This window comes from Strigops habroptila, chromosome 18 (assembly GCF_004027225.2).
Source record: "Strigops habroptila isolate Jane chromosome 18, bStrHab1.2.pri, whole genome shotgun sequence".
Lineage (NCBI taxonomy): Eukaryota > Metazoa > Chordata > Aves > Psittaciformes > Psittacidae > Strigops > Strigops habroptila.
Genome location: NC_044294.2, coordinates 1255019 through 1268315, shown reverse-complemented (window position 1 = coordinate 1268315; position 13297 = coordinate 1255019). Strand labels below are relative to the sequence as shown.

Below are 13297 nucleotides of genomic sequence, written 5' to 3'. Positions count from 1 at the left end.
CACACCATGCTGGGAGCCACAGGAATGAGCTGAACCCCCAGAGACATGCAGGGGCTGAGCATCCTGCCAGTGAAACATGCATGGACTGAGGCATGCAACACCCTCTGCAGGAAATCATCAATGAAATATGATCAATAATCCCTGTGACAGCTTAAACTGAGGATATGGAATAAACCCCACACTTCTCACTCAATCTGTGATCCAGAGTCCACCATGATCCATGGAAAGGTCCACAAGGACCTCACCAAGTAGCCCCATCTCCTTCACCAGACTGTTCACCAAACATGACAACCAGTTTCCTTTGGTCAGTGACAAGCTGTGGTACCTTACTGCATCATTATCATCACTTTAATGCTTTCATTCTTGAAGGCTTTTCTTTAACAGATCATGGTATGTTGAAGATACCCGTTGTTCTTAAACGGTTGATTTCCAGGGTGATGGCATTGACAGATCAGCCTTCATGAACACTGATGATAAATCGTGGAGGGATGTATTCACCCATTCATGCCCTAGCACCAGGACAAGTCACACTGCAAAAATCCGTGAGAAAGCAAATTATGAGAATCAAAAATCTGAGAGGCTTCCCTTTGGCATAAGCAGATATTTGAGGAAGGATCATGAGCAATCAAGGAGATCTTTCCCTTGACAGTGAATCACCAAATCCCACTCAGCCTGAAGCACATGTAGATGTGCTATAGGCAAATGCTGGTGAGCTCACCCAGCCAGGCCACCACCGAGCCTTTTTGGGAAGGGACAAGAAGCTTCCTCCTCTGCAGCTCTTCATTCTGTTGGTGCCTGATGAAAAGTGCAGTGCCCACCAGACTGACACAAGGCTCTGGCAATGCCAGTTTGCTGCCAGAGGTCTGTGATGGGAGTGATACCAAAGCAGTAGCTAGGTTCTCCTTGAGGGCAGGAGGACCTTATTCCATAATAACAAAGTTTACCCTCTAGTCTTACTCAAACTTTATGTCTCATGAATGCAGTAGAAGGACCTTATTCCATAATAACAAAGTCTACCCTCTAGTCTTACTCAAGCTTTATGTCTCATGAATGTAGCAGTAAGACTTCATAAAGTGAAATATTAGGATTAGAGTGCTACCAGGGACATAAACATCCATCTGCTCTGGCTGCATTTACCTGGGCCCTGACACCAAGAGTGCATAACACCTCCTGGCTGCATGGAGAGAGGACTTGGGTCCTCTTGGTTCATTTACTAATGCATTAGGCCTCTGCTATTTGCAGATACTACAGCAATATGTATTTATGTATTAATGCTTTGTGGGAAAACACAGTGGAAAAGGGATTTAGTGCGTGCGGAACCAGTGGGTACCAGCAATGTGCAGTCAATGGTGCCTGAAAAAGCCCCAGATGAGTGGAAACAGACCATAATGCGCAATAAAAATGGTCTAAGGGACAAGTAGGGGTGATTTAGTATCACTCCGGTCTGAACTTTGCTGTCTCTGGCACGCCAGGAAGGATGCATCACCTCTGGGATGTTTGCATTACCAGGACTGACTGTACCTGCTATGAAAGGGCACCCCAGTGAATTCAGAAAGTTTCATCAACAAGAAACATGTAATTCCTCAGAATTTTGACAGACAGACTCATCACAGTTTCAAGTGGGGTTTATTTACAGTAATTGTAACAGATTTCCACAAAGCTTACTGCTGTCAGTAAATTACATGGTACACACACGAACCTTTTTCTATTAAGCAACCACATATCTTGTGTACGAATGGTTCTTTTACTGACGAGGCACAAAATATGATCTCAAAAGGAAACACAGGTTTCTAAGGCCTGACATACCTGCTAGGGCCTGTTCTTGGAAGCATTTCGCACCCTGTGAACCTCGTTTCAGCCAGATCAAGCAGCAGCAACAGCAGCCACATAAGACTGAGCCCAGATTTACGAGCACTGCTCTGCAGCATTAACTACACCAGAGTCATTCCAGCATTCATGAATATACATTCCCTATACAAAAAAAATGATAATTTAAACAATATTTTTATTAAATGGTCACAGCTTATGTCTGCAGCAAGAGAAACCCTTGGAGATTTTCCCTTGGAGAGCATCCTTTGATAGAAGGCAGCTAAGTGAGTGCTGTGCTTATCTGATCAACCTCAATATTTCCACCTTCATGCAAGGGTCTGCTGAAACATTCACCTATGTACCCAGCTAGCAAAACACTCAAGTGTTTGACTGAACAGGGGTGCAATCAGTGGGAATCTGCAGTGGTGCAGCACATTATCTTCCTGCTCACCACTGGAGTGTGCAATGTCCCAGCAGCTTCCTTAGTCCCAGCCGTTGGTGGGTTGTTAACATGTTCTGCTCTCTGAGACTTCTCCATCCAGTCTAGTAGGATGTCCAGCTCACCCAGGGATTTAATTGCTGCAGATGTGACATTTAGCTGAAAGGATATAAAGGATCAAGTTGTAAGCAAAGATGAGTACAACCCACTGTAAAGAGAATCTGAGTATCTGTACTAATGACAAGCCTTAATCATCAACTTACCCCTTCATAATTTGCAAGTATTTGCTTAAATTTCTCAGTGGATTCCTCTCCACACATGCACTTGTTTTGCTCATGCTAGAAAAATAACATAGAATTCATTTATTTGAGGGGTTAATTGTAAAAAATCAGAGAGAAGATGGAAATTATAACCTGAGACCTTGTTAATCTGTGCAAAAGGCTGCAGGTCCTTAAATCAGACTTCAGCTAAGAACAGAGTTTACTTCAACAGGCAGAGGGACAGGATAAATATTGTTCTTGAGAACTAACGTGGGAGTTTGCTGATGAGTGGGCAAGTATAAAAACTTCCCAGTGAGCAGATGCACTCTTCACATCGTGCTGTTTGTATCCTTGTTAAAACCATCCTTATAAATAAAGATCCTGTATCTTTATAAAATGTTTAGGTTTATTTATACACCAAGTACTAGGAGACGAAACTAAGCTGTAGCAATACCCAAGACTTACACACTGCCTGAGTTTCTTCTTCATGCTGAGGAAGGAGTTGGCTATGCTGCTGATTTTTCGGTTGATGTATGAATCCTCAGTCTTGCAGTGTTTGAAGACTTTGTCCACGTAGAAATTGAAGAGGTGATGGGTGATGCAGCACCTATCTGAAGACTAAAGGAATAAAATCCATTTCTAAAAGGTCTTTCAAGGTGCATAAACAGATAATGCCCAACCTTTCTGCCCGCATCTAGAATAAACCATCTCTAACACCAAGCATGGTAGCTGAGCACAGGGGTATGTTTTGATTCATATACAGCTTTTCTCAGTGATGCTTGATGTAAACTGGTTGTATACATAGGGAATTATTTTAGACTGCTTTTCCAGGAATTCCATCCTCAGCAAGTCACACTGAGTCAACAAAATAAACAGCTGATTTTCCTGCCTATGGCAGGGGGTTGGAACTAGATTATCTCTAAGGTCCCTTCCAACCCAAACCACTCTATGATTATGTAGCTAGGTATTAGAGGCTGAGACCGGAAGCAGTGGTCCACGTCTAGTGCTTTAGAGTGTAAGGGAGCTGGACAATACTTAGTTTATAATACTTAGTTTATAATATATTTCACCTCCCAAGATCACATTCACCAAGTTTTGGATTCTTTAATAGCTTTCCACCCAAATCCTGATTCACTTTGCTATGCCTCTGCTGACTGAGCCGGTGAGGAGTGAACCTAAGGCTTCTCTAAGTGGAGCATCACATGTAACAACAAGAAGAAAATCTCTGCCCACCATTCCTGGAAAGACAATCAGGGTGAAAGCCCTGGGGCATGAACTAGCAGTGGGACACCCACCTCCTTTTCCATACGTGACCCACATCACCATACCCTCCCTGACCTGCTCGGTGTCTGTGTTTCACAGGAACTTAGAAGAAGTCATGGTATTGAACAACTTCCCCAGATGCCCTGAGCTGGTACACCTCATCACTGGTGTCAGGGTGCTAGCTGGCCAACATCATCCAGAGAAGAACTGGAGACATTGTAAGGACACCTACCTTTACCTTGTGCAGGGATTGCGGGTGCGACAAAATGCTCAGGGTCTTGATGGGGTCTCTGGCTTGCTGCATGGGAGAAGACAGAGATGGTGATGTACATGCTGGCTCCAGAGGGGCTTCGGGAGCCACCAGCTAAAGAGCTTAGCCAGCTCTACAAGAGTGTGAAGCAATACTTACAATGCTGGCTTTAATTGCAGTGAAGCCAAGCCTGATCTCAGTCATGCTCATTGAAACCCTGCAGCGTCCAAAGTGGAAGATTCTGTTCCCAGATGTCGGCATCAGATTCAACCAGCATGATACAGAGAAGAGGCAGAGGAACAAGTGGGATCCCTTCATGCTGCTGCAGAATGCCAGCACAGACCTGTTCAAGGAAGACAATATTGCCTCACTATCTTTCCTAAGTAACACAATTGTGATGCTTGTGAAAATATGTGTATTTTATCTAGCACTGGTACATACACACATGTATTAAAAACCCCCACACTGACTAGTATCTCCTACCCATTTCTTTTTTTTCCTCATGTGCAAGAGGGAAAATCAAATAAATCCAAATATTTAACAGAAGATTCCAAAAGCAGACAAAGAAAAAAAAGCAGTTAAATATTGCATGTAAACAGACAAAGTTATTCCAAAAGAAGATTAATCAGGAAAGTAAATACAGAAAAATTACAGTTTTCAAAGTCACCTGTCTCAGAAGCAGCAGGAGGTAACTGCAACCAAGAGCAGCAGATCCCAAAGTCTGATCCCAAAAGAAAATGCCTCCCCTCAGAAATACCATCTTTCAAATGAAAGTTGTGTTAGCACTGAAAATTAAGGTTATTAATAAAACAGAAAACCCTTTTAGAGACACGTTATAAGAATACAAGGGAATACGCATAAGCACATAGAGCAAATGTGTTTTACCTCTTGCTATGATGTAGGTTCACCCGTCTCGCTGGATTCTGACCTGGAGAGCTCCGGAGAATACGGTTTTATCCAGGTATCAGGAGGAAATAACTCTTGGATTAAGTTTTGGAATTTTCCTTGCTTTTCCCAGCATGTATTTCCCTTTGTAATTTACTGAATTAATGAGCTAGTGAAAGGGACCAGCTCCCTCACCCACAGGCGCTTCCCTCACCTACAGAGACGGGAAATCTTGGCATTGTCACGTCATCTTCTCTTTGGGAAGAAGGATGCGGCCAAAAGGAGGGACCATCATAGGGGTTACATCCCCAAAAAGCCAAGCTTGATTCCTCCCCCCAGCATAGACCCCATAGCCAAGCCCTTCCTGGAGAGGAGCCATTCCCAGCTCATCACAGAGGCGCTGGGATGAGGGAAGTTGAGTGGCACCCCTCCTCGATGCCAGTGGTCCAAACAGCCCAGGGCTCCTGGCAATAGGACACAACGGTGAGCTAGTAAAAGTAGCATGACTCAGAAAGTTGGCAAGACCTTTCTCCATCACTGTCCTGGCACATGGGGCCTTCACCTGCCAGGTAAAGGGAGCCCTGCTCTCAGGCTTGCTCCTCAGGTGGATGAACCTCATCTCCATTGGCATGTCCTTGGTGAGGAGACCAGAGATGTGCAGGTACAAGAGGCAGGGCTTTGGGGTGACACAGCCAGAAGCCACTTGGTTTTCAGGACCACGGGTGATCACAATGCACAGTCTGAAGTTATCACCCTGCAGAAGGACAGAAATCTCATTCAAACCTTTGAACATCCACCAGCCCAGCAGCAGCAGAAACGTTTTACCCACCAGCAAAGACTTTGACTGCAAAGCCTATGATTACCCTGCCGCAAGCATCAGCTGCTGAGCAGAACTGATGCAGACAAGGCCCTTGAGCAGACCAGGCACGTTCTCATATCAACGTTTCAGATCCAGACTGTCCCCAGGGATCCAGGTTTGCCAGCTGAGGCATGTTGCCACATGAATGTGGCACTACTGGTGCAAAAGCCAGGCTGGTTCACCATGCTGTTGGCTCTGAGGCCAGTTTGGTTGTTTCTGGTGATAGGAAAGTTCAATATACAAACAAAAAAGAGCAGTATAAAACCTGCTTGAACTACCTGTACCCAGGAGGGGAGGTCAGATGGACTTAGAGGGCATGGAGGTGGCAAAACACCTCTCTCTGAGTGAGAGCAGCAGCCTGAGTGTGTGGCTGTTGCAATGCAAGTGTATGTTGTGTGCCACTGCCTGTGGGCTAGGGCTGTTCTATAAAGATTTGCTGGGTGAGTAATTTATTGATAACCAAGCTCGATGTTGAGCATATATCCCTCATCTAGGCAAATAGACTTTATGCCCAGGCTAGTCACAGGATTGCATATAGTATTGCTGAAACTACCCCAAATGCAGCAAACATGCCTCCCTCACCCCTGTGCCTTCACACTGTCAAAGAGCCAAAAGGCAGGTCCAAATCTGCAGCAGGTTGCATTTGCCCATGCTGAGGTGTCGGAGGGATTCTCAGCAGCACAAGGCTGTTAATCTCTGCCTTCCTCCCCCAATTCCCAGCTGCTGCCTGGAATTGCAGCAAAAGTTTCGCTTGGAGCAGAGGAAGCTGCACTGCAGCGTTCCCAGGTGCCTGGCGCACACCCAGCCTTGGTGAGGAAAGCAGGGAAGAGTCAATGAGTTCTTAGTTCACTATGTAAATTGCAGATGACAAGAAGAGATTTCTTCTTTCTTAGGTTTTGTTCCTGTTGGTAACTGAGCTGACTCTCAGGTCAGCCAAATGCCACCAGGCTACAGCCGTGGGGTAAAATTTGCTAGGCTGGTGAAGGAAAGATGCTGAGGTGATACAGAAATGGGAGAGAAATGTCCTATAAGCAGGGTCCAGGGCCTTGTTGCATTATAGACCTCTGCATGGTCCTGGGTGGGCGCCCCTTGGCTTCTCCATCCTGTCACTGACCATTTGCAAAGCAGAGGCAATAGCGTGACCGTTGCCGTAAGGGCAAGGAGGAGAATAACCACAGCAGCACAGGGGGAAACCATCCAAATAGGTTTCATTTGGGGTTTTTAAGTATATGTGCAATGATGGAGATTGATTACCCCAAGTGCTGGATCTGTGGGAGGTCCAGAACCCTCACTTTATGTAGCAGATGGGATGGCATCAGCAGGGATCTCGGCATGTGTTGGACCAAGTCCCAGTGGAAGCGAATCGCCCAGGCTTGGCTTTCCCAACAGCCTGCCTAAGGGAGGTTTTCATCTGCCTGCCATGGAAATAGCCTCAATAAAACAGCAAGCTGTTCCTCATATGTTCTGGGAAGGAAGAGGAAAAGGAGAAATAGGGATTTCTGAACCACAGCAGCGTGACGATGCAGATGAGCTCAGATGGTAAAATGGGAACTGACTCCCTCAGGCACTCTCTGAATAATTAAGTCTTTTGGGTACTGCAGAGTTGGGAGTGTGCAGGGAGCAGGGAAGTGGTACTCTCCCTGGGAACCCTTCCAGCCAACGGGAGAGGGCTCCTCCCTTGGGATTTTATGGTAGGCACTCCAAAAGTGGTTACAACCCAAATAACAAGCAAAGGCAGCACAGAGGATTGTTAGACAGCTGCCACCATGCTAGGGAATTCAGAACTAAGCCCCATTTATCATTAGCTTGACTGATGGACTCACATCTGCAGTGATACAACTCAAAAAGGCACAAAAGGGGTTGGCAGTTCCATGGGGCCAAAGGGAATGTCCCCGATGCACCCTGGAAAACCACTCTAGGAGCTCCCTCTTGGATTGCTCCAGCTCTTGGCAGCTCTGACTGCTGCCAGGAGTGATTGCTCTGGATCCTGGGTCCTGCCAAGGATCACATCATTCCACTGTGCTACACTGCTAGGGTAGCAGCAATGTCTCAGGAACAGCAGAAAGCACCAGAAATATGGCTTGCTGAAGTGACTAACAAAGCAGAAGTTCCTGGAGAGTCCATGGCAGGAGATGAGACACTTAGTCACAGACAGCCGCTTACATCAAGGGAACTCAGCAGCTGCTCCCAGCCCTGCTCCAGCATCATGAATCTGCTTCCCACGAGTTTCTGCAGTGCTGCTCAGCATCACCCGGTGCTGACCTGGCTTTAGTCATTTCAAATAGCCAAAAGCTTTCAGTTTATCCTAAAAAAAAATCCTTAAAAATATGAAATAACCAAGCTGTTGCTATGTGAAGGAGCCAGGCTGTCAAGAACTGACCACAGGCACACGTTGACACTAGGTTTCCAGTAAAGTGTTTCAGAGTGATAAGGTACCGGTTTCAATAAGTGCATTTCAATGTACTTTCCTGCTAGAAAAAGTTGTGACAACGCTTTACAGACCATTCTTGGTTTGGCAGTCTTTTTCACTACCCATCTTTCACAGCAGCATCTCAGATATGAAATGACAGAAGAGTGAATGACAGAAATGCCTGCAGTAACCTTAATAAAGGAAAAAATGAGACTTGATAACAAAGTTCGGCAACAACATCCGAGCTCAGGAACTCTTCCTGACATCCTTCAGGAAGAGATCTGCAAAAAAACCTAGCTCAGCTGCCTGAAACAAAAATGCTTGTAGGATTTTACATCTCTCCTGATAATCCTATAGCTCACCAAAACCCCCACCAAAGGGCCATAATGCTGTTTCCACAAGCAGAAGAAAAACCCACTTGGGTTTTATGCACTAGAGCCATTTCTCATATACTTGCAGCGGTGTGAATTGGCAGGCAGCCCTACCCTAATCATAGCTGGGTGCTCTGATTGACTGCAGCAACGGTGCTCATTCGCAGCCCCTTAAAAATCAGAGGTTAATTGTCAAACAACCACCTGGCCCTCCAATCCAGAGCCCATTTCAAATCCCGTTTGAACAAGTGATAACCTGGCATGGTCCTCTTGAACCCCAGGGATTCACACCAGCACCCAGATGGGTGTCATTGCCCCGTTATCACTCTTCCCATTAGCTTCTACACTGACAAGTGAAGCCTCCCAAAGCCTGGCTGTTCTTCTCTGTGTTCATTAGCACAGTTCGTTACTGACAGAAACCAGGAGCTGGATAAACCGAAAGCTTTTGGCTGTTTGGAATGAATAAAGTCAGCTCAGCACTGGATGATGCCGAGCAGCATCACAGAAACTTATGGGAAGCGAATCCATGATGCTGGAGCAGTGCTGGGAGTGGCTGCTGAGTTTCCCTGGTGGAACCATAGGCAGTGAGCAGACTCCCCAGCCCTGCACTCGTTCAGCCCCAGCTCTTTGCATTTTGTCTGCAATGCTGCTGACAAAAGTGAGAAGAAAGAATTGTTTTTCTCAGTAAACTCAACAAATGACTCAGAAAACAACTCGGCGCAGTTATTGCCTGATCGATGTGGTACATCATGTGCCCTCTCCTCAGTCACGTTTCTAACCATAACCGCTTGAACAGCTCTGAAAGTCAGACTCTCAATACTGCCTTTTAGGGAGCAAAGCACTGGCTCAGCTTAAGGAAACGCAGCTTTTATTCATCCCAGCTCAAGAGACACCCAAAACTTCTGTTTTTCAGGATCTCTTCCCAAGTGCCTCTTGGGGCTCTCAGCAGCTTTAGGACATCCCCTTGCAGGCAGAGCAGCTCCTTTTCCAGGGCTGAGGGAGAATGTCCCCCATCCTGATGTAGGGCATTACCCACGACTGTTGCTCTAAGGCTGTTTCTGCCATCCCCTGTTACCTACAGCCCAGCCCAGCATGTCCCCAGGTGCATGTCTCATCAGAAAGGGGACAGGACAGAGCCACCAGCCCCAGGGAGCATCACCCCATTGCTGTGGGTGGCCCCAGGCTCACCCCATCCTCACTGTGGATGTCCTCAGCCAGCTCCATGTCACAGAAAATGGCACTGTCTCAGCCACCACCTTCATGAGGCAGACATGACACTCATCTGTGTGACTCACCCACTGGCAGCGCTGCCAAGCCAGGATTTCACCCAAAAAGGGTAAAGAAACATGTACAAAAAATAGTGCTTTTGGGGTTTTTTTCCCCCTCTAAGACTCACCTTTGTGGAAGCGGAAAAGCGTGGTGGAGGATCTCACACACCAACACGTCTGTTCTGCAGAAAACCATTCATTTAGTCACTGGAGTGGGGTTTAAAGGTTAGCTACTTGCTTACCATGTATTGATCAAATGTGAACTCATATTTAGGTTATCATAAATGGCATCTTCCCCAAAGGGAAACGCATATCACAGGTCTTTACAGTTTGATAACACTGCTAAAGAGCAGCTCTTCATAGTGTTCCTTCAACTGTCCAGCCCTTGGGCTTCAGCAGCCACCTCTGCAAAGTATGTGTTCAGAAAGGGCCAAGTCCAGCTCAAACCCAGGCATGTGCAGGAGCTCTGTGTGATGCCAGTGAACAGCCCAAGGGAGGCCAACGCATTCCTGCTCAATTCAGGATCTGGTTGGAGAATCAAATTGCTCTTGGGAAATATTCACTCCCAAAACTGCAAGAGCCCAGGAGTTATCTGAAAGGTTTGGATTCCAACTGCTTGGGAGAGAAACCTGGAGAGGGGCTCTGGACAAAGGCCTGTAGGGACAGGACAAGGGGGAATGGCTTTAACCTGCCAGAGGGGAGATTGAGATGAGCTCTGAGGCAGAAGCTCTTCCCTGTGAGGGTGCTGAGGCGCTGGCACAGGGTGCCCAGAGAAGCTGTGGCTGCCCCATCCCTGGCAGTGTTCAAGGCCAGGTTGGACACAGGGGCTTGGAGCAACCTGCTCTAGTGGAAGGTGTCCCTGCCCGTGGCAGGGGTTGGAACTGGAGGAGCTTTAAGGTTCCTTCACCACAAACCAGGCTGGGATTCTCTATGTTTCAAAGACTCAAATCTGCCAATGAGGTTAAACACAGGCTTTAATGAATGAGGATTTTTCAGTTCCCAGAAGGTTTCAGAAGTTTTTGATGTGGGCATCTGACATATTAGCAGTTGGGCTTCTCTAAGCAATGCTGAAGTATAGAAAACACTGAAGCACAGTCCAGATTTGAGCTGTCTGAGAAGCACCTTGCTGGCCTGCAAGGGCTGCTGGGGGACCAAGATTGCACAGAGAAACGAAACTGTCTTGAAAGGTCCTTCCGAGGGAGATGGCTGTGATCAGTGCACGTGAAAAATGCTCTAAGCACATCAATCTTCCACTTCGAAACCCCACGAGAAACTCCTGTGCAATTTAGATTTGTTTCCTATGTTTGCTTCTGATTTTTAACCTTTTTCTCTCCTGCATTTAACACTACACTCAGAATTCACATTACCTGCCAACATGATGCTTCACTTGTTCCTAGGGTACTGTGGAGATGGGGTTATGCTGTTGATTGAGCAAGTTTGCACCTTGGGAAGTGGACAATCTAAGACAGACATGAGCCAGAGAATCAAAGAGGAGATGAAAATAGAATTAGCTAAAATTGAAGAAAATAGCTTATTCCAAGGATAGGGATTTTCCATAGTGAGCCAGGGGATCCGCAGCTGAAGCCCATGGATGCTCCCATGACTCACAGAAGCTTGTGCGGGCAGTTCTGGAGTGCTGCTCCCCACCAATGAGCTTTTCTTTGGAAAAGGGTTGTTAATGTTGAGGAAAACCAAACACGAAGTTCTTTGAGCATCCAAATGAACAGGCAGAGAACATGGCACCAGTTTGCAGGCACTGTCTGCAGCACATAGGGATTGAAAACAAAGAATAACCACACAGAACAGAACAATAGCACGGGGACAGTGATCTGGGTTAATCATCTGCACTCCCAGTTAACCAATAGCAGGGCAAAGGCTTTAACATACACAAGGCACAGCTAGCAGAGGGGCTGCTTCTTGTGGGAATGTCAAAGCACTCCCAATTCCTCCTCCAAAGCTTCAGACAGAGCTCTGCATGGTGTGGCTTTTTGGATAATCACAGCAATGCCCAGGAGAGAGAAACATCCATCCCATCTGCTGTCAGCAGCACCAACACCATGCCAGCAGGTACCAGGCCAAGGTCTGCTGAAATGCATGGTCCTATCACCCAGCTCTCGTGTTCCTCCCATCCTGATTTTTGGAAGAACTAGAAACTAATGCAACAGCCAAAGTCACACAGGCATTTGTTAGAAACCTGGGCTTGGCCTGGGCTTTGAACAAGAGATTTGAACCCCTCAGCATCTGGGTTTACCCAGGGGGTGAAACATGCTGATGGTGCAGGCAATAAATGATGCCTGATAGAGAAAAAACTGAGTGCTCGCTGCTATCAGCTCAGGTTTTGAATGATCTGGGGAGCAAATGAATCACCCCAATAGCGAGTCAGAGCTGGCTTAGATTTAGCTTTCACCAAAACTGGAGCTTACGCACCAGTACATTAGCTGTGGATTCTGTACATAACCCAGCTCCTGAACACAGGTTTCGGTTTTGCCTTGGTTAATGTTGCCCTGAGTACATCTTAGCTCGGGACTTGAATCAGTCTCAATTTCACAACTATGAGGGGCTGAAGCTGGTTTCATTGGTGCTGGATGAATAGAGAACCTGTGTGGAGGCACCCCAAGGGCCCCAGCTCAAGGGTGAGGGTAAGGATGGGGAGTGTAAAGACAGCAGAAAGAGCTCTTGCTGGCACTCACAGCCGCTCAGCTTCCTTATTTCCTACTCTATTTGGTAACACATGTCCTGCAGCAATGAACACATGGGAAGCATCAGTTTGACTGCAGGAGATCACCATTCCCACCACATCCCAGGCAGCTGGAGGACACACACCAAAGTGTCCTCTGATCTCAGTGGAAAACTCAAGACTTCAGGGGCATTGCAAGGGACTTTTGACAAGGGCCTGGAGGAACAGGACAAGGGGAATGGCTTTAACCTGCCAGAGGGGAGATTGAGATGAGCTCTGAGGCAGAAGTTCTTCCCTGTGAGGGTGCTGAGGCGCTGGCACAGGGTGCCCAGAGAAGCTGTGGCTGCCCCATCCCTGGCAGTGTTCAAGGCCAGGTTGGACACAGGGGCTTGGAGCAACCTCCTCTAGTGGAAGGTGTCCCTGCCTGTGGCAGGGGTTGGAACTGGAGGAGCTTTAAGCTCCCTTCAACCCAGCTCCCTTCAACCCAAACCATTCTAGGATTCATGATTCATTCTATGATTGTGGCTCTTACATTTGAGTTAATATTTTCAGCAAACACATGCTGCCAGCCTCTTCCGAGGAGCAGGCAATGAAATGCCCATCCCTCCCTTCCCGAAAGGCAGGAGACAGCCAGCAGAGGAAGTTTGCTTCAGATCTTCTTTTCTTCTTCTGTTTTTAACACCATTTTCAGTGAGAGGGGTTTTCCACCATTCGCATTTATCTTCCACTTCCTAGTTACAACCCTCAAAACCTCCACAGAAAGCAACAAACAATAATGGGACAAAAGTGCCTGATGCCATTGCCGA

At 46.9% G+C, this 13297-nt stretch overlaps 1 protein-coding gene across 3 annotated transcripts; it reads right to left on the bottom strand.

Annotated features, from left to right (window-relative positions):
* Positions 1-1608: 1608 nt before the first annotated feature.
* LOC115602305 (interleukin-20-like) lies at positions 1609-5031 on the bottom strand. Of its 3 annotated transcripts, XM_030473287.1 has the most exons (6): positions 4907-5031; positions 4181-4364; positions 4004-4069; positions 2974-3126; positions 2512-2586; positions 1609-2407 (listed from the first exon to the last, which is right to left on the bottom strand). In XM_030473287.1, exons 2-6 carry the CDS (start codon positions 4337-4339, stop codon positions 2216-2218), a joined length of 645 nt encoding a protein of 214 aa, XP_030329147.1. In that variant the 5' UTR covers positions 4340-4364; positions 4907-5031; the 3' UTR covers positions 1609-2215. The 3 variants fall into 3 exon arrangements, with proteins under 3 accessions (XP_030329147.1, XP_030329146.1, XP_030329148.1); XM_030473286.1 differs by lacking the exon at positions 4907-5031 and having other exon boundaries at positions 4181-4473; XM_030473288.1 differs by lacking the exons at positions 2512-2586; positions 4907-5031 and having other exon boundaries at positions 4181-4473.
* Positions 5032-13297: the final 8266 nt, after the last annotated feature.